The 20,850-nt window shown below is 38.8% G+C and overlaps 3 protein-coding genes across 5 annotated transcripts; 1 reads left to right on the plus strand and 2 right to left on the minus strand.

Moving 5' to 3' along the window:
• Positions 1-79: 79 nt before the first annotated feature.
• Positions 80-8,710, minus strand: tuba8l2 (tubulin, alpha 8 like 2). The gene is made up of 4 exons (XM_026928808.3): positions 8,576-8,710; positions 2,082-2,304; positions 1,631-1,779; positions 80-1,244 (listed from the first exon to the last, which is right to left on the minus strand). The coding sequence occupies exons 1-4, from the start codon at positions 8,576-8,578 to the stop codon at positions 270-272; spliced, it is 1,350 nt and encodes a 449-aa protein (XP_026784609.1). The 5' UTR covers positions 8,579-8,710; the 3' UTR covers positions 80-269.
• A 1,255-nt stretch (positions 8,711-9,965) lies between these two features.
• LOC113535758 (tripartite motif-containing protein 16-like) lies at positions 9,966-11,929 on the minus strand. Of its 2 annotated transcripts, XM_034299928.2 has the most exons (3): positions 11,192-11,929; positions 10,731-10,826; positions 9,966-10,567 (listed from the first exon to the last, which is right to left on the minus strand). In XM_034299928.2, the coding sequence occupies exons 1-3, from the start codon at positions 11,444-11,446 to the stop codon at positions 10,520-10,522; spliced, it is 399 nt and encodes a 132-aa protein (XP_034155819.2). In that variant the 5' UTR covers positions 11,447-11,929; the 3' UTR covers positions 9,966-10,519. The 2 variants fall into 2 exon arrangements, with proteins under 2 accessions (XP_034155819.2, XP_053085987.1); XM_053230012.1 differs by lacking the exon at positions 11,192-11,929 and having other exon boundaries at positions 10,731-11,152.
• Positions 11,930-13,411: 1,482 nt separating this feature from the next.
• LOC113535757 (tripartite motif-containing protein 16-like) lies at positions 13,412-17,955 on the plus strand. 2 transcript variants are annotated; one of them, XM_053230127.1, is made up of 7 exons: positions 13,412-13,458; positions 15,106-15,697; positions 16,062-16,157; positions 16,290-16,523; positions 16,679-16,838; positions 17,046-17,105; positions 17,187-17,955. In XM_053230127.1, the coding sequence occupies exons 2-7, from the start codon at positions 15,110-15,112 to the stop codon at positions 17,708-17,710; spliced, it is 1,662 nt and encodes a 553-aa protein (XP_053086102.1). In that variant the 5' UTR covers positions 13,412-13,458; positions 15,106-15,109; the 3' UTR covers positions 17,711-17,955. The 2 variants fall into 2 exon arrangements, with proteins under 2 accessions (XP_053086102.1, XP_034155818.2); XM_034299927.2 differs by lacking the exon at positions 13,412-13,458 and adding an exon at positions 13,476-13,784.
• The last annotated feature ends 2,895 nt before the right edge of the window (positions 17,956-20,850 follow it).

A 20,850-nucleotide genomic window follows, 5' to 3' on the forward strand; every position in this document is an offset into this window, starting at 1 on the left:
TAGAATGATGATTGAAGATGTCTGGGATATAATACTATATGCTTAAGAGTATATAAAATAAAAACAGCCAATGAAACAATCAATTTACAGCTTTATTTTAATTCATAGTTATTTGGACACTTATGGTAAAAAAAAAAAATTGACCAAATGACAAACAACATTTAGTAGCTGTATTTTTATATTTTATGACAATACCACAAGATTGCGCACTGTGCTTTCTTTGGTAATGATGGCAGGAAGTTGGTGGCTTTCCTGCCGTCCATTCCATCTTAGTATTCTTCTCCTTCTTCCTCTTCCTCAAAAGAGTCGATCCCAACCTCTTCGTAGTCCTTCTCCAGGGCAGCCATGTCTTCTCTGGCCTCAGAGAACTCACCCTCTTCCATGCCTTCACCAACGTACCAGTGCACAAAGGCTCGCTTGGCATACATCAAGTCAAACTTGTGGTCCAGACGAGCCCAAGCCTCAGCAATGGCCGTAGTGTTGCTCAACATGCACACAGCCCTTTGGACCTTGGCCAAGTCGCCTCCAGGCACCACAGTGGGTGGCTGGTAGTTGATTCCCACCTTGAATCCAGTGGGACACCAGTCCACGAACTGGATGCTTCTCTTGGTCTTAATAGCTGCAATGGCCACATTGACATCCTTGGGCACCACATCACCACGATAAAGAAGGCAACAGGCCATGTATTTGCCATGCCTTGGGTCACACTTGACCATCTGGTTGCTTGGTTCGAAGCAGGAGTTGGTGATCTCGGCCACAGAGAGCTGCTCGTGGTAAGCTTTCTCAGCAGAAATCACTGGTGCATAGGTAGCGAGAGGAAAGTGGATTCTGGGATATGGGACCAGGTTGGTCTGGAACTCGGTCAAGTCGACGTTTAAGGCACCATCAAAACGCAGAGAAGCAGTGATTGAGGACACAATCTGGCTTATGAGCCGGTTGAGATTGGTGTAAGATGGGCGCTCGATATCCAGGTTCCTGCGGCAAATGTCGTAGATGGCCTCGTTATCTACCATGAAGGCGCAGTCAGAGTGCTCAAGTGTGGTGTGGGTGGTCAGGATGGAGTTGTATGGCTCCACCACAGCCGTGGACACCTGCGGGGCCGGGTAAATGGCAAATTCCAGCTTGGATTTTTTGCCGAAGTCTACAGAGAGACGTTCCATCAGGAGGGAAGTGAAGCCAGAACCAGTGCCTCCTCCAAAGCTGTGGAAGACCAGGAAGCCCTGAAGACCTGTGCACTGGTCAGCCTGTACAGAAAAAGTGACCAGATGTAATACTGATGTAATATTATAATATTAATATTGATGCTAGGCTGGGAGATGTCTATTTTCAGAAATTACTCCAATAAGAAACCCCTGAACAATTTCATCTATTGACTTAATTTTTAAGGTTATGTGGATTCATCAAGATGAACTATTAAGGATGTCTTGCTACTTATTTAAACTTTCAGGAAAATGAACAGAGCCACTTGCATGAGTGAAGACAGTCCAGTTGCCTTGACTTACTACATTACTATTAGCTTCTCGCGAATGGAGATAAGGAAAAGTTAATCCAAAATGCCAACATGACTACTGATGACTACTAATATACAAAAAGTTTAGCTATGAGCAATCTAAATTCTTGACTGTCTTACCAGTTTGCGGATGCGATCAAGGACAGAGTCAATGATCTCCTTGCCGATGGTGTAGTGACCACGAGCGTAGTTATTAGCTGCATCCTCTTTACCAGAGATTAGCTGCTCTGGGTGGAAGAGTTGGCGGTAGGCACCAGTACGGACCTCATCTGAAACAAGAGGTTCCCATAAAGCAAATTTAGTTTTCCGCACACTGGGTGTAAATGTGACCTGAATATATAGGATTTTGACTGACTAATATGCAGTTATTATATGAAGATTATCTTATTCCACAATTTTCTTGTATGTGCTATTAAATATCTGCCTGTGTCTTAACAGCCCCATCTGATAGATAGATAGATAGATAGATAGATAGATAGATAGATGGATATACTTAATTGGTCCCTGAGGACAAATCTGCGGTAAAAATTTGTTCTGCTGTGTTTCCAGTTCAAGATAAGATGTAATTTACCAATGACAGTTGGCTCCAGGTCCACAAAGATGGCACGAGGTACATATTTGCCAGCTCCAGTCTCACTGAAGAAGGTGGTGAAGGAGTCATCATGGCCACCAACAGGCTTCTGGCTTGGCATCTGACCATCAGGCTGGATGCCATGCTCCAGACAGTATAGCTCCCAGCAGGTGTTTCCCATCTGAACACCAGCCTGGCCAACGTGGACGGAGATGCACTCACGCTAAGGGGCAAGAAAAATGCAGTAGGTGTGATTAGCAAGATATTAGCAAGACTTGATTAGATTCGAAAATTCTGAAGTAATACACAGAACTTCTTTTTGCGTTTGTAATGGATGAGGGTTGTCTGAAACATCCTCCTTCTCTCAAAGAGACATTGCCTCTGTATCTGTCCATCTTAGTAAAGGAGACTCAAAACATGTTTCCTACTTAATCCTGGGCCAAAAAGGTTGCTCATTGCAGGTAGACAATGTGCTTGAAAAGGTTGATACTTCTAATTCTTTTGTCCTGTTTATTGCCAGGATTACATAAGAAAGAATGAAAAAACTACCTAGTAGAGTTCAATAGTAGCGTTTCCCAAAAAACCCCCCAAAAAAACAGGATTTTGGATGTTAATTCAAACTCTTAAAATCTATTACACACAGGTTAGTGAAAGACATAATATGTTGTAGTTGGTTTTGTATTGTTTGCTGACACATATGACATACTGACACCATTATCCACATAGGTCTAAGTACAACAGTATGGTTTCTTTATGCAAATTTGCACTACAGGCTTGGCACTTGCATTCAGGCACACATAACTCTTTCCTGACTGATATTTGCTATTCTTGCTTTTTTTTTTTTTTTTTTTTTTTTTTTTTACCACCAGATGGCAGAGACAAGTGATTCTAGTCTCTCCAAGAGTTTCACATGACTGACATTTGCAGGTGACAGTTCAGGTTAAAGAGAGTGGGTGGAGCGAACACACACATTTTCCACCCGGGTTGCAAACCACCATCCACCATTTTAAAGCCTCTGAATTCCACACAAGCTTTGAGCTGTGGATTGTTTTGAAAATAGAGGCTGCTGAAAGGTCATTGCTCTGTGAAGTTTTGCTAACCATGTTTACACATACAGAGAAGAAGGAGTTCCTCTGACATGCCCACAAGGCCAAAAATGTCAACGTCTGTCTCAGCAGGTTTGGGTGAGAGGTGAAGCATCGTTAGCCTACGCCCTTACATGGAATCTTCAGCATACCCTTGAGAAAAAGGGAGCGAGTTGCAAATGGGCGCAGTGTGCAAACAACAACCAGTTGAATTTCCCACCATTTAAAACATCTTACTTTGGAAAAACAGATATGTTTGTAATGAATATAACTTCATAAATGATACATATTGTGACATTAGTATTATAAGAATGAATCTTTGGAAAAATGGGTTTCTTAAAGGTTCCAGCTAATGGGTTTAAACATAGAACCGTGAGGGTTTTCCCAGAAGGACAAACTCAGAACCCAGAATAAAACAAAGAGAACAACTTAAGAATTTGTTTGTTATGATGGGGTAACAGAGTAAATAAAATATTTAAATCCATAAATCCATTAATACAATTACAAATATATTGTATGTGACCTATATGTTACCTACAGACTTTGGAATTATGGTGTAAAAGTGGAAAAAAAAAAGCCTGTCGTTGGCTTTTAACAGGTCTTTCCAATGCTATAAATGGTTCAACAATTCAAGTCAGCATTTTTTAACATCTTAAAGTCAATGTGTGCTTTGAATGTTGAAGCTATGCTGGCACATTACTGCACACACATACATGCACAACTTTAAAATCGAATGTGTCAGACATAACGTCATGTGTTATGATTAAAAAAGAATTCTGAATGCCCAGTAATGATTTGGGAATCTGGGATGGTGCTCCAGAGAGTCGTCCCACTTTAGCGACTTTCCCAAAACAGCGCCTGCGTTCGTCTCTGAATCAGCTTCTCATCTCGTCCGGGTCATTCTCTATTTTTACCCTCCTGCCCCCTGCAGCGGTGTGTTACTGGGGAAGGTTATTAGTCAGGCACATGGGAACGGCCTAGTTTGGTCAGGAAGCTATTTGGGGTGTGCTATAACTATCACCTTTCTCATATACAGTACCTTCTCCACATTTACTACTGCTAAGCCATTTGTTAACACCAAACTTTTACCCAGTAACGAGCCTGAATTGCTTCTGCAGTGTTGCCCACACACAACTGAGAATATAACATTCACCACACCCAATATTATCACAGGTACTTCATAATACTCTTATGGAGAGCATTAAGGTCTATCCCTTGTACTGCTCATTAATTATTTGCATTGTGTTTTGACTTTGTTTTGCCCACAGCAGCTTGTTTCCATGAGTTTATGAGCTCTGGATTGTACCGTGGATTGATTTTGAAGAGGTGGTTTTCTCAAATATAAGGACTCCAGATCACAAGACCTTTCTAGATTTTCGGTGTTTAATAAAAAAGGTTTCTCCTTCTTGAAAGAGTTTGACTGTTGGTTCCATTTTTTCCAGGGCAGTGGTAGCACAGCTACCCTATAATAAAAAAAATTAAATCTATAACCATGAAGCATTCTTTGGTTTGTCCCGCTTAAGGAATCCTTAGGGAATGCTGCCCTTGATGCAGAATCCTACAACTGTGTGCTTCCCATATTAGCATGGATACCAAATAGAACCAGTTCAAGAAGCTAAGAGCCTTAACTTATCGAAGAACCCTTGAGTGAACCTATTTGTAGCTTGAGAGCTGGACCATTAACCAAACATACTCCAAAGGCTGGAGTTTTCTAACGCATGGAAGTTCTCATGAATGATGTTTATTGGTGCTTGTTGATGTTTTTTAACAATTGTTTGGAAACCTTTAGGAAACCACATTTATGCCCATAATCTTCTGGCTTTGAGAAGATATTTTACCATCCAAAGTCAAATCCTTCAGCATCTCCACACATTACAGATAAATGATCATAGCTATGTAGCTTGTATTCAGTTTAATTTTTCATAAAATGGTTGTTTCATTCCCCATAGCATTGAGTCAAGATGGCAAAAGTTTATTTTGTTTTTTTATTATCTAAATAACTCAAGTCTCCCATGTTCTTGGTGATGACACTGCCCACAACCCTTTGATGTCACTCATTTCCATTTCGCGATCTACAGCAAAAGCTGGTACTAGAACCGCACCGATTTCGCCAGCGAAGAACTGGCTCCAGATCCAATTTAGGCACCAGCACCATATCAGTGCCTGAGCAAGACCATTAAGACCTCAGCATATGGCTTGCAGAGAAGATGTTTGGCCAGCTTCCACAAATAATGACTTTCTGTTTTTAAGGTCATAAATGTCAGATCCAATGTCCAAGGACTACCTGCTAGTTAAATGTGTTACAGTATATCACACTTTTTATATTAGTCAATATGGGCAGACTTTGACAGACTTTATTGACACAGTAAACACCAGATTTAGTCAATGATTAACTTCCCACTGACATTATAAGCATCCATATTCTTTTTTCCAGGTCTTTTCTAGTTGTATATGGAAAACAATTTCAACACTGATTATTTTATTCACAAAAAAAAAACAAAAAAACTTACACACAAGTGCACTACATAGGGGAGGAAATAATGACTACAGCACCCTATATATAGGCTACTGTTTTTAAAATCCTACTACCACAGTTATTGCTTTTGAATGTAACCACCCACACAAGTGTAACTAGCTAATGCATCTCATGATGTTTACCTCTGCACTTGTCAAATTCAATATGAAAACAGTGAAGTCCTGATAATGTGGTGGCCGAACATAGCCTTGTTCATTCAGCAGTGATGTTTGGTTCTCAACTAAAATCAGAGCAACTGAACAACGTTGCTAGCCAAACCAGCTTGCTAGATAGCTGATCAGGTTAGGATACAAGTTCCACAAGGCCTCAGAATACTTAATGCTTAATACTGAGGGCTGCAAGAAGACCAAACTACTGCTGCGAAATTACTCTCAGATACTCTCTGTGGTTTCGTATTAGCCATTGTGTACGAGAGCTTCAGTACTGCAGGTGCGGGTATTAAAATTTCACAACAATTTCCTTTTCCTTAAGCTCAGCCATCTTGAAATAAATCAACTTTGGCATGCCTCACATGCCATGACCGATCTTAGGCTTGGTTGCGTAGCATGTTTGTCGGCAGAGTTAGTCCAGCCGCCATATACATGACATGGTGACCAAAGCCACCACACAATATCCGTTTGCTCTGTTTGCTACGTCATTATTTGTGGAAACCAGTCAGATGGCACCTCCACACGAAGTGTGCCGAGTCCTTTAGTTGGTTATCCATAAACACTACGGTGGCTGCTAACCAAAATACTGAATTCAATAAAATTAAAAGGTCTAACCTGAGTCAGAGCAGTTTATGGAAGAAGACAAGGATAACATAAAAAAGATTAGAAATTATGAATTGATGCAGTACACATTCAACATTATTGTATATTAACTACGACACATTTCTGCAATGTGGACCTCACAAAAATTTTAATCCTGGTTATGGCCCTGCCTGCCAAAGATATAATCTATCAAACAAAGTTTTGCATATAAACAAATTAGTCATTTAGACCACGAGACTCTGATCAGGATAAAGCAGTTACTAAAGATGAATGAATGTAGTGTGTGTGTTTTTGTGTGTGTATGGGTGTGTGTATACTTATCATTGGTTATTTGCAGTGTCATTCGTTTAACAGGCAAAGTAAAGAAGCGGGTGGGGGGGGGGTCTGTATATGGAAAACAGTTTTTTATTATGGCCTAAACTGCCACACAGATGGTAAATGCTACCTGGAAATAATCTAGTGTGCGTTTTGTGTGTGTATGTGTAAATTACAGCTTTTACAAGTCAGCTTTCTAAAGCTGGATATCTGAGAGAATTCAGATTTGATTTTTCTTTTTACACATACACACACACACACACACACACACAGACAACTGGTCAAAAAACTGTACAAATGACAGGAAGAACGACTGGTCATAAAGTGGTTAAACAGGAAGCTGTAAAGTTAACAAACACACCCGCTTATCACACAGCTCAGACGCGAATGAGGATAAACTGACAGTAGCATTAATGACTAGATCGTTTCTGACTGTAGTAACAATAAATTGGCTAATATTGTTTGTCAGTTTGTTTTATTTCACGGTTTGTTGTGGTAGAATGAACCGATGAGTGCCATGTCAAAAAAAAAAAGACACCCAATCAATGACTACATCTAAAAACAACTGAATAGTGGCCACCCCCGCAAAACAACCAACTGCTGAAAGTGATTAATCATTGACCACCATTGAAAAATGTCCAATCATTGACCCACTCTGAAAAACAACCAATCACTGTCCACTACTGCAAACCGACCAATCCATGGCTCACCACTGAAAAACAACCAACCACCGATCAATGAAAAATAACCAAAAACAGATCACCACTGAAGATGAACCACTCACTGAACACCACTAAAAACAGCCTAACAAAACAAACTAGCAAACAACGGATCACTACTGAAAAATGGCCAGTCATTGAGCAGCACTGAAAACCAATCACTGACTCCCACAAAAACTGCCGGTCAGTGACCCACTCCGAAAAGCAACCGACCACTGAACACTGATTAATCAGTGATCACCATTGAAAAGTAACCAATCACTGACCACCATAAACTCTGAAAAGCAACCAACCACTGATCATGACTAAAAAAAAAATAATAAATAAAAAATATCACCAATGAGAACCAACCAATCACTGGCCACCGCAAAAATAGCCGGTCAGTGACCCACTCTGAAAAGCAACCAACTACTGATCATGACTAGAAACTAACCACTCACTGATCACCATTAAAATGTCTCATGAAGGAACTATTCAGAAAAACATCCAATCACTGTTCACTCCTGAAAATGACCAATCATTGCTCATTGTTTAAAAAAAAAAACCCAGTCAGATCTCTGATGTACAATAACTACTAAGAAACAAGAACTAGCTCATAACCATTAAAATAGAGCCCCTGTGAAACATGTTGATCTGTCAAGGAAACGAACCACCAACCACCAAAAAAAAAAAAAAAAAAAAAAAAAAAAAAAGTCATCCTCCCCCATCTCTTACGTAACACATTTGATGTGCAAATAATATGTTGATTCATGAACTAACGCAAATTAGCGCAGTGCGCAGGCGCCGTTTTCTGCGCATGCGCACACCGCTCCTGGAAGTACGCAAGAGTATATATGGCGGGAGAGTTGCGGAACAAGTAATTATCGCGTAATTATCATTTGAAATAAAACTAACTAACTAAATAAAGCATTTCTTTCATTCCATATAGCCAAGTCTGGAGTCGATTAAAAAAAAAAAAGAAGATATATTGTTAGTTTAAATTAGCGCGCGCGCGTTTAGTTTTACATGTCCTGACTATTACTGAGAAATTATTGCTTATAATTTAGGAATATTTAATGAAGTGGATATATGTAAAATTAGTACGCACCATTTTGCTGTTATGTCCTCTCACTGTGTACCTGCAATGGGGTAATGAAGTGAGACACGAACATGTGCTGCTGACGCATACGCTGCCTTTTATATGCGCGCGCACACACACACACACACACACACACACACACACACACACACACACACACACACACGAACGGAGGAGGAGCGAGCAACACTTACAAAATAAAAACAAATGACTATGACTAAGACTAAAATAAATAGGATATATGCCCAAGTAATTAAAAGTTCACAGAAATAAATAACCAAAATTATATAGAGATTATTATATATATTATAAATTATAGAAAAATATTAATTATTTATAACAACATAACAACAACAATAATAATAATAATAATAATTTAATTTTTGTATTTTTACTTTTTTTTGTATGATTTTATTTATTTTTTATTTTTCCCTGTTTTTTTTCCCCTCTCCTCTACACATTCTGAAACTAACACACAATAATCCTGGACATTTAGATTTTTTTCAATATGAGTAGGGATGGATAGATAAATAGATAGATAGATAAATAGATAGATAAAATAAATAAATAAATGTCCAAGTCACAACAGAAATGAAGATGATGTCAATAAATAACAAAAAAACAAAGCCTGTTTTTTTTTGTTCATTCCTAATTAATTCATTTGTATGTATATGAAATAAATAATTGCATTACTGAACTGCACAAATAACAACAACAACAACAACAATAATAATAATAATAATGATGGAAATACAATTTCATTTATAATGATTTCTCTTGATGTAAACTACACATATAAGTTCAGTGCATATAATAACAGCCTCTATGATTTATATACACACTTTAGAAGTGCACTAGAGTGTAGATTTTGTCCTCTGTGTAGTGCACTATTGAATATATATCCCTTACAAAGTATTTTGTGTTTTACAGGATATGCAATTGGGTACAAATGAATAGTTTTTCCAGTCTATACAGTGCACTGTATGTTCAGCTAGTGTAAACATGAATGGCTATTTCTAACAGACAGCGATTTGTGCTTACACGCCCTACATAGGGTATAAAAACCTTATCTAGTGCTTTATATGTGTAATCTGAAACAATTTAGGACTCTCTGTTCCTTTTATTATATATAATATATGGTCCACACCTTAAGGAGTGCACTATGTGAAGCTATGTGCCAGTGATTTAGCATCCTGGCCTTGCACTTTACTGCCCTCTAGTGGCAGTCACTTTCTATTAAAATCCCTTTACAAAGATACAGTTTTGCTTTATGCAGAACCATTACTTGACTCTTTGATGTAACCTCACTATGTCATGCTGATAATATATATTTTCATTAATCAATTCATTAATCATGTCATCTGTTAAAAATCCAAGAATGAATAAAAACTGAGTACGGTCATGACTGACTTCCATTTATTGCAAAAACTACAAACAGGATTCATCAAGGCACTGCTCAGTAAAATAACACAGTCATTGAGGAACAATGAGGAAGTGAGCAAGAATTTTTCCATCCACCGTTATTTTGGGTCACACAACCTCACATTTCCCAAAACCCTAAACCCAGCATATAGAGGCTGAGTGAATGTGGTGTGGACTCTGTGGAAGAACTTCATCGTGTCAGAGACGCTGTAGAAGGACAGACTTCCTGCACTGTGATCCACATACACTCCTATTCTGGAGGATGATGGAACTTTGAGCTCAGTTTTAATGTCGTTGTGATAGAAAGAGAGAGAGGAAGAAGAACAGCACAGACTCCAGGACTCCAAACCCACACTCTTTATCCCATCCTTTCCTCCTGATCTCTTTATATGAGTGACTCTCCTCTTAAGATCAGTGATCTCCTGCTCCAGTTGCTCCAGGAGTCGTTCAGCTCGACTCACTTCAGCCTTCTCCTGAGCTCTGATCAGCTCCGTCACCTCTGAGCGCTTTTTCTCCATGAAGCTGATCATCTCAGTAAAAGATAATCTCACTGTCCTCCACTGCTGCCTGAGCACGAGACTGTTAGGATACACACACACACACACACATACACACATACACACACACACACACACACACACACACACACACCACACTTCCCTCTCTTACTGTGACTCTGGATGACTGGTTGTTCATGTTGTGTGTGTTACTAGGAGCACCTCTGTCTCTGCTCACTGCTCACCTTAATCATGTTCACAGCCTGTTTCAGCTCCTGCACCTTCTTCTGCTTCTCCTGGATTCTCTGCTGGGATTTCATCTGCTCCTTCTTTAGCTCCCTCTGAGCACAAATCACATATGCTCAGATAGTTACAAATGATGTGTGGGTGAATATTAATAGCAGCTAAATGGTTAAAGTTCACAGTCTTGTGTGGAATTGTTTAAGTTGTGAAACTGGTGTACAGCTGCTCCAGAGTTCACTGACCGTTCTGATGTGATTATGACTAACGCTGGGTGAGGAGAACAAACTCATTTATCACTTATGTAAAAACAACACACTGAAATGTAATACACCATTTTAAAATCATTCTGCTGAACTGAACCATTGCAATCACAATTTAAATCTGATAACTGACTAAAGCAGCTGATTCTAGATAAGAAATATAATTCAGATGAATTCATTCTGAAAAGATTTCTAGTTCTCACCTGTTTCTCAGTTCTCTCTTGGAGTTTTGAGGATGCTTCGATTAAGGTGTGCTTTTTCATAGTAGGAAGTTCAAGATGAGGTTTAAGATGAGTTTCACAAAAGGAGGTCCGACACATCAGAGAGGACTTCATGGCTTTGTGTTTTGTCCTGGTGCAGAAATCACACTCCACATCTCCAGGTTCAGCGTAACAGTGAGCAGGAGAAGCAGCTTGGACTTCAGTCTTCTTCAGTTTCTCCACCACTTCAGCCAGCATGTTGTTTCTGTGTAGAATAGGCCTGGGAGTGAAAGTGTCTCTGCACCGAGGACAGCTGTAGACGCCCTTCTCATCCTCCTCCTTTTACTCCAGTACTTGGTTAAATCTATAACATTTACCATATCTTATACCCACCCTGTTTTGAGAAGATTTTTATAAAAGTTAGAGCTATCACTCATATAACTAATGTTAGCTTGTTGTTAATGCTACTCACAATTATCTGCTGTTGTTTCAGTCCTAAATGTTGCATGAATGTTTGAAGTTCACTTTAGTAGAACAGTACGAATAGCCACTCAGGCCTGTAACTGTAACACTGTAGAGCAAAGTTCTTGCTGTTCCTCTGTAGCAGCCAGCGTGGGACCCCACTGCATACTTCCTTGATGAAGCCATGAATGTGATAGTGAATGTGTACACTTCCAGTGAATTAACGAGGACAGTTTGGCTATTCTGGACTTTTTAAGGGAATCTGCAGCAGCTAGTGAGCATCGCCAAGAAGAAGCTATGGACCAGATGAAGACTGCCCAGGAGGGGTTTCTGGTGCTAATGAACAGATTCCTGGAGAAAATGTGACCTCTGTACATGCACATCACACAGACCAAACATGGTGATGCACTGCTCTTCCTTCATACTTTTTATGTATGTATACTTGTTTTTGTGTTTTCTTGCTCATATTTTATGTGTAGTGTATTATATGACTGGTGAATTTATTTTAATAAACACATTTTATTTTATACATTTTGATTTTGTTATAATGTTTGCACATCTTAACATCCACTTGCATTATTTAAATTCCTGACCGCTTTCTGATAAACAGAAGTCAGCAATGTGGGTCCTCACACACCTCAGTGGTACCTGTGCACATGATGTAGAGGAAACAGCCATAAACACAACCACAGTGTCAATACAGGTGTTCGGCAGGTCTCTCTGCACTTGCACTTCATTCTTCCAAACACTTGTTCTATGATCACCCTGCCACGGCTGATCCTGGAGTTTTAGAGCTGGTCATCTTCTGTGAAGGTCTCATTATCACGCTTTGGAGTGATGATGAATGGCTAGACCTGCTCATTGTAGGCACTGTCTCCCAGCTAACTCTATTCAGCCATTTTCTTCTGCCAGTCTGTAGAAAAGCAGGACATTCTGGCATCATGAACCCTGCCTGGTGTTCCAACAAATATACATATATAAAAATATATACAGTATGTATTTTTTTCTTTTTAAATCAGTAAACCATTCAGGCGAGAGAGATGAGACCGATGGGCCTGATGGTGGCACTATAGCACAGTGTGTTACAGTTTAGCCCATATCTCATGAACCTTTAATCATACCATAAAATGTTTTAACTTGAAACAAAAAATGCCTCAATAACACTTTAGCTCCGTCCACTTCGATTTTGAGGGAATTTCTGCAATAAACTAAACCTACTTCTGTGAAATAGTCCTAGGATTTTTGGCTTATCTTCTTTAAGTTGATGTCAAAATTCAAGCAGAATCTGACTGAGATTTGGAAACAATATGACTGCCACATGTCATTTTTTTCTAGCAAGCCAGACCTTAGTTTACTCACAGCTGTATATCAGGATTGATTGCATGGCTACAGAAAGGTAAGTTAGTTTGGTGTGGCCAACTAGATAATCAGTCAACACAAGTGGCTGAATTTTCTGCATTATCGGAGGCTTCAAGGCCAACTTTAATGTCAGTATTTCTGCTAATTTATTATTATCAAAACAGCAAACTGTCTAACACAGAATCCCCAATACAAAAAGTAGGAAATGGGCAGAAGGGCATTTTTTTTGGTCCAAACTTAGTAGTGGTACCACAATAGTAGGGTTTATTAAATGAATAATATCATTGATTTATATCGTTCTATAGGTTAGAATTGATCTGTATGAATGTGATGTTGGATGGGACAGACATGGTGTTATTTAAGACTAAACATTAACATCTTGGACTTTGTTCACAGGCTGACTTATACCAGAGCACTTTGTCTTAGTGCAATAAAACTGACATATGATGGTGAGTAAATTGCTTAAATCCACTATTGGTCAATGCTTATTAAAGACTTTGTCCACCCTGGACTGGATGTCTAAATATCTGGAAAATAGCTGGCTTCCTGTAGTACACTACATATGATTTGGAAGCTATTATTCACATTAAAAGTAGTGCACTTCTGTAGGGAGTGATGTTTAGCTGATCAGCACTCAGAGTTGTTGTATTTATGGCTCAGAGCTTCTGTGTTTGAGGGCATTGACAGGTTAAAGGTCGCTGATATGAAATAGATATGAAATAGAGGGAAGGAGCTACAGGTTGAGTCAAAGGGAATTTTCAAACTGTAGCACAAGGTACTGTATTATTTTATATTAAAATATCTGTTTTAAAGTGTTTTTTGTTGTTGAACTAAACAGTTGTATTAACAGAATAAAGCAACAGTTGTATTAACAGAATAAAGCAATATGTTTTATGAATGTTTACAGCTTAAAAAAACTAATTTTGTGTTACAATACTTTTAACTAATAAAAACTTATCACAGCAAAATGATATGTTTAATGAAAGAAAATATGAATAAGTCATAAGAACAAGTAATCTGGATTTAAAAACATTTACACCAGCAGTGTTCCTAATATCCTCTGGAACTGAGAATCCTTGGAATAAATATTAAATCTGCCTCAGCTGAATGAAGTGCTTGAGATGGGTCATACTGTTTTAGAAGATCAGTAAGATATGCCAGAGCTAACCTATTTAGAGATTTATGTGTCTTTATTAAATCTTTTAGTTGATGTGAAACTTAAGAGGCAGCCAGGGTAGGTTGAATAACACTAGAGAAATGTGATCAGATGAGTTTATTTTACTGGAAAGGACACAAGCTGCAGCATTCTGGACTAGTTCAAAGTTATTTAAGGATAGAGCCAGCTAGCAACACATTACAATAATCCAATCCAATGGTGCAGTTTTATCCGGATTTAGGAGTAGGAATTTTCTAGTAATCCATGCATCCATTTTGTGTAACTGTGCTGCTGAATCTGGCTGTACTGATAAGTAGGTCTGTGTATCGTCAGTGTAGAAGTGGAAATCAACATTATGTTTATTGATTAAATGTTTCAGATACTGTATATGAAAACAGTAAAGGGCCTAGGACGGAATCCTCTGGGACGCCAATTGAATGTTTTAAGCTCTGAAAGAACTGTTTATGCTAAAAACTTTAAATCTATAACAGAAAAATCTGCCCATCTAAACCAACCATGTTTTTACACCTATTAACTAAATTCACATTTGGCAGACACCCTTATCCAGAGCATCTTACATTTATCTCATTTTAAACAACTAAGCAGATGAGGGTTAAAGGCTCTATCATGATTGATAGTGTCAAATGCTGAACTAAGTCCAACAAAACCAAAACAGAAATCCAACCACAATCTGAAGTCAGCAGCAGATCACTGACCACTTCATCTACTGAGGATTCTGCTTCCTGAACTCTGACTGGATACATCATGCTTATTTTTCTTCTTTAAAAAAGAGCTGTTGGGCAGCAATGTTCTCCAAAAAATTACAGATTACTGTTTACTGTGAAAAGGTTTTAAAACCTGCAATCATTTTGACAGAGGTTTAAAATTTATTTTAAAAAATATAAAGATTCTCTCTCTCACTCTCTGTGTGTGAGTGCAGGAAAATGGCTGAGGCCTTTATCCCAGTAGCTCAGGATCAGTTCAGCTGTCCAGTGTGTCTGGATCTCCTGAAGGATCCGGTGGCTATCCCCTGTGGTCACAGTTACTGTAAGGTGTGTATTAATGACTGCTGGGATCAGGAGGATGAGAAGGGAGTCTACAGCTGTCCTCAGTGCAGAGACACTTTCACTCCCAGGCCTATTCTACGCAGAAACAACATGCTGGCTGAAGTGGTGGAGAAACTGAAGACTGAAGTTCAAGCTGCTTCTCCTGCTCACTGTTACGCTGGACCTGGAGATGTGGAGTGTGATTTCTGCACCGGGAGAAAACACAAAGCCGTCAAGTCCTGTCTGATCTGTTTGACCTCCTTTTGTGAAACTCACCTTAAACCTCATCTTGAACTTCCTGCTTTGAAAAACCACACCTTACTCGAGGCATCCTCACAACTCAAAGAGAAGATCTGCTCTCAACATGACAAACTGATGGAGATCTACTGTCGTACTGACCAAACGTGCATTTGTTCTTTGTGCATGTTGGATAATCACAAAGGCCACGACGCTGTATCACTTTCAGCAGAGAGAACTGAGAAACAGGTGAGAACTAAAAATCTTTTCAGAATGAATTCATCTGAATTATATTTCTTATCTAGAATCAGTGGCTTTAGTCAGTTATCAGATTTAAATTGTGATTGCAATGGTTCAATTCATCAGAACGATTTCAAGTTTTGTATTGCATTTCAGTGTGTTGTGTTTCCACAAGAGTTAAATGAATTTGTCCTCCTCACCCAGCGTTAGTCATAATCACATCAGAACAATCAGTGAACTTTGGAGCAGCTGAACACCCGTTTTACAACTTAAACAATTCCACACAAGATTGTGAACTTTAACCATTTAGCTGCCATTAATATTCACCCACACATCATTTGCAACCATCTGAGCATATGTGATTTGTGCTCAGAGGGAGCTAAAGGAGGAGCAGCTGAAATCCCAGCAGAGAATCCAGGAGAAGCAGAAGAAGGTGCAGGAGCTGAAACAGGCTGTGAACATGATTAAGGTGAGCAGTGAGCAGAGACAGAGGTGCTCCTAGTAACACACACAACATGAACAACCAGTCATCCAGAGTCTCAGTAAGAGAGGGAAGTGTGTGTGTGTGTGTGTGTGTGTGTGTGTGTGTGATTCCTAACAGTCCCGTGCTCAGACAGCAGTGGAGGACAGTGAGATTATCTTTACTGAGATGATCAGCTTCATGGAGAAAAAGCGCTTGGAGGTGACGGAGCTGATCAGAGCTCAGGAGAAGGCTGAACTGCGTCGAGCTGAACGACTCCTGGAGCAACTGGAGCAGGAGATCACTGATCTTAAGAGGAGAGTCACTGAGCTGGAGCAGCTTTCACACACACAAGATCACATCCACTTCCTCCAGGTAACACTCTCCGAAACAGTTCAGCAAACAAACATTACTCAAAACTTTATTTTTTTAAAAAGTATTTTGCTTTTGTAAGCATCTTATTTCACCCACAGTGTGTCTTTGGTCTTATTTCTTCTGAGATCACTCGTTCCTTACCTTTCTCCCTTTAGAGATTCCAGTCTCTCTGTGTCTCTTCCGGACGTGAGGACTCACCCAGCATCACTGTCCATCAACAGCTCTCATTTGATGGCGTGAGGAATTCACTCTTGAACCTGAAAAAGCGATTCGAGGAATTCTGTGAGGAGGAATTGAAAGAAATCCCTCCACATGGTAAGAGGAGCTGTTCCTGCTGGAGAAACACCATGATGGAAGTCTTTACTCACTCAGGAAATATTCACAACATACACAGGAATGACAAACACTTTTAACTAAAACACTGATTTAAAATTAATACATTCACTGTATCACTTTAAACTGTTTCCATCTTTTACAGAAGCTGATGATCCATTTTTATCTTCATCTGTTATGTCTCCACAGCTGCAGCAGTTCAGAAGATTTCACCCTCAGAGCCAACGAGCAGAGAAGATTTTCTGAAATGTACGTCTAAAACACACACACACACTGTATCAAGCGTTTATGTTTTTAAATTTTGTTAATGAGTAATTTAATCTATTTTAGATTTCTGTTATCTGACTCTGGATCCCAACACCACACATCATTACCTTCATCTGTCTGAGAAGAACAGAGTGGTGACATACAATGTGAGACAGTCGTACTCTGATCATCCAGAGAGATTCGACTCCTATATTCAGGTGTTGTGTAAGGAGAGTGTGTGTGGACGCTGTTACTGGGAGGTGGAGTGGAGCGGTGTTGGAGGTGTGTACATCTCAGTCTCCTATAAAGAGATCAAGAGGAAAGGAGCAGGTAGAAAGTGTGGGCTTGGACGAAACAGTCAGTCCTGGACTCTGTGCTGTTCTTCTTCCTCTCTCTCTTTCTATCACAATGACATTAAAACTGAGCTCGGAGTTCCATCATCCTCCAGAATAGGAGTGTATGTGGATCACAGTGCAGGAAGTCTGTCCTTCTACAGTGTCTCTGACACGATGAGGCTCATCCACAGAGTCCACACCACATTCACTCAGCCTCTATATGCTGGGTTTAAAGTTTATAGAGGAACTGTATGGTTATGTGACGCAAAATAACAGTAGATGAAAAATTCCTGCTCATTTCCTCATTGTTCCTCAGTTGTGATAAAACTTTAACATTAAAACAGTAAAGGTTAAAACACTGGGTTTAGACTCGGTCTGGGATCATCAGCTACACTGTTGTACACAATATAACTATTAAAAATGCGAACACTTTCTTTAACTCTGCTATGAGTTAAAAGCATCACAAGAGATCTTATATAAAAGTTTAAATAATTTCAGTGGCATTACTCCTGTTTTTTTTATTAAATTGACAATTATTTGACATTTATGGAAAAATGATGACACTGTCTTTGATACTTTGTGATTGTAAATATAATTCTTTTTTTTATAGCAATCCTGTGTAAAATAAAAATTTTACAAACCCTAATAAAGCTTGAAAAATTCAAATACTGTACTACAATTATTATTATTTTTACTTTTCTCTTTTTATTTTGTCATATAGGATCTCTCATTAAACGTGTATTGAGAAGATGATAATATTGTTCAATTCAGAATAATATTGTTCCAAACACATCTAAATTGTAATTTACAGAAAACTGCAATAATCATATTGGTGCATGTGAATATAAAGTGTGAGGCTTTAAACCGGCTGTAGTTCATTATAACAGCAAATTTTATCTTGGAGGATCTCACACTTTACTTTCTTTCTCTCCTCCCAATAAAACACAATGTATTGCTGTATTGTGACGTCACCATGCTAGAAGTCTGCAGATTATGAAACGTGCTCACAAAGCACAGTCTCTCACATAGACGTCCAAAGTAGAGAGAAAAACACAGCAGGGATCACGACGACATCTTCCGTACATTCTTTAAGAGACATCAATTCACATTTATTTATATTTAAACATAAACCAGAGGCTTCTGAAAAAGTGTTCAGTAAAAGTTATGGAGATATCGGGCAGCCTTGCCTTAGTCCTCCATAAAGGCTAAACTGCAATCATAATGCATTTGCTTCTCAGATTTCTTGTGACCAGAGAGAGAGAGAGAGAGAGAGAATTTGAAAACATCAGTCTTAGAAGAAACACAGAGTCCCAACGAATCAAAGACTTGTCAAGCAACCTAAAGCAACAAGCGTCAGGTAAAGCACATGCATTCGATTTTTATTCAGTCGTGTGTGTTGTGAGAGCATTGATACCACAGACATGGCTCAGCTGTTCATTTTTTTTTGCCTCCTCCCTAATTTCCCTAATAGTGCTGTTAATTTATAGCTTCTCGAATGTTTTATCATAGAAGGGACAATTTGTTTCAGACCACACCCTGAGAAACACTATGAATGGGATTAAACTATTTTAATAAGCTTTTGAATCTGTAGGCTATTATGTAAAAGTAGTGGGAAAGTCCACAGCATAAGTTACGCCTACTTATCATCAGGAGAGGTTTCTCTCTAGACCTTCACACATGGCAACCAACTATTATCTATCTATAAGACAGAGACATTGTGTTTTCTTGAAAGGTTTAAGAACACAACATTTGTGTTTCAGTCACAAGTTTAGTTTGAGAAATAAGTTATATCACAAATCTATTCTTCAGTACATGGGCTAACACTATTCAAAACTCCAGATGTGTTTCTGTCCAAGATAGGAAGGGAGTGAAAATGTGTGGGCAGTGATTTTGTATACTGGTCAGATATATTTGCAAATACAAATGTCAGTAGAAAAACTGAAAGAAAAAAAAAAATAAAAAAGCTGAAATTAACATAGATGATTAAATGCACTACCGCACAACTGAAATGTTTACATATGAAACATCGGCTTGTTTTTGAGGAGGCGAGACCCAGATTAGAATTCCAGATTGTGATGCCGTAACAGTAAAGCTGCATTTAGTTTCACTCCCACTGAGCGTTCACTTCAGAGCGTGTTAAGACACTGAAGAGGATCACAGCAAAAGCATGTCTGCTGGAGACTGGAGAGCATTTCTGCTGCACACTGACAAATCTGTTACCTGACACATTTAACCTGACGAGAGAGATAACCGGCCTAATGAATGTCTTCATGGATGAGACTGAGATGGCCACCAGCCAGTATCCAAGTAAATAAATCACCAAAATGTATTGGTTAACCCTTACAGTGTAATTGTAGAGCTATTGATAAGTATTAAATTTTAGTGGTCATGTTGAATATCACCACCAGATGCCACTGCCTTTATACAACAAAGTCATTTTTAACTGAAATTAAAGCATTTAACAAAATGATGACTTTGTACTGTACACATTATACCATTATAACCAGAGTAGGCCTGGTTTCCTTCATATTAGACAAAACTGGAATGCTTTTGTTATAGTTTAGTGTGTCCATAAAATGATTTAAAAAGAGTGAGGATTGACTCTTCTATTTCATCTGTTAAAATTCTCACTTTTCAACCCTTTTTTATTATGTTGCATCTGTATTGATTGGAAAAGCTGCTCAGAATGATTTAATTTCACACACGCTGCCTGTGTGGCTATACTAATTTGCATACATGTGTAGCACACACTATACAGTCTGAGTGTAAAAAACTTTGCAGCTGAAACTCACTCAGAGCAATTACAAAGGAAATACAGTTCTTACCATCTCGGACCATATCAGAAGACTATGTTCGCAGGTGAGCCGGTGTTGCAGTGAGACAAGTGAAATAATCACCAAGACAGGATTATAATTGAAAAGGTGAGTATATTTCTTATACACCTGAGATTCAGATCAAGAAAACAAACAAACACAAAAAAGCCAAATAAAAATGAGAGCATCTATAATGACAATAATTCTCAGGTAAGATATCTGATGACACACGAAATCTCTCTCAATCAACTGTCTTTGATGGAACTGACTGAATAAAACAGGAACTTAGTTCAGTTCAGTATCCACCATACTCCTGTTGCATCGCTCAGTCATAGAACGCTGATATGCAACTCAAATAGTGGAAAGTGTAGTTCTTGTCCACAGTTGCGACAATATCCAAAAAAAATAAATAATTGTGTACGTGTGGTCCTACCACTTAAATGGTTACAAGTTGTTGTCCAAGTTCAGGAAAACAAGGTTGTTTTCACACAAGGCCAGTTTCCACCAATGTTGAGCACTCCTCGCTGTCAGCAGAAACAGCTCTACACCAGAACTTCACGAAACTCCTCATGCAGGACCAAGAAGGTCTCAAGGAACAGG

This window comes from Pangasianodon hypophthalmus, chromosome 26 (genome assembly GCF_027358585.1).
Source record: "Pangasianodon hypophthalmus isolate fPanHyp1 chromosome 26, fPanHyp1.pri, whole genome shotgun sequence".
NCBI lineage: Eukaryota > Metazoa > Chordata > Actinopteri > Siluriformes > Pangasiidae > Pangasianodon > Pangasianodon hypophthalmus.

Excerpts from the sequence above, each read along its gene's own strand:
- tuba8l2 (XM_026928808.3), bottom strand. Across the intron at positions 1,780-2,081 it reads CCTGGAGCCAACTGTCATTG|ATGAGGTCCGTACTGGTGCC; the intron begins GTAAATTACATC and ends CTCTTGTTTCAG. Across the intron at positions 1,245-1,630 it reads TTGATCGCATCCGCAAACTG|GCTGACCAGTGCACAGGTCT; the intron begins GTAAGACAGTCA and ends TTTTCTGTACAG.
- LOC113535758 (XM_053230012.1), bottom strand. The coding sequence starts at position 10,518 with ATGATCAGCTTCATGGAGAAAAAGCGCTCAGAGGTGACGGAGCTGATC.
- LOC113535757 (XM_053230127.1), top strand. The coding sequence starts at position 15,110 with ATGGCTGAGGCCTTTATCCCAGTAGCTCAGGATCAGTTCAGCTGTCCA. Across the intron at positions 16,158-16,289 it reads AGGCTGTGAACATGATTAAG|TCCCGTGCTCAGACAGCAGT; the intron begins GTGAGCAGTGAG and ends GATTCCTAACAG. Across the intron at positions 16,839-17,045 it reads GAAAGAAATCCCTCCACATG|CTGCAGCAGTTCAGAAGATT; the intron begins GTAAGAGGAGCT and ends ATGTCTCCACAG.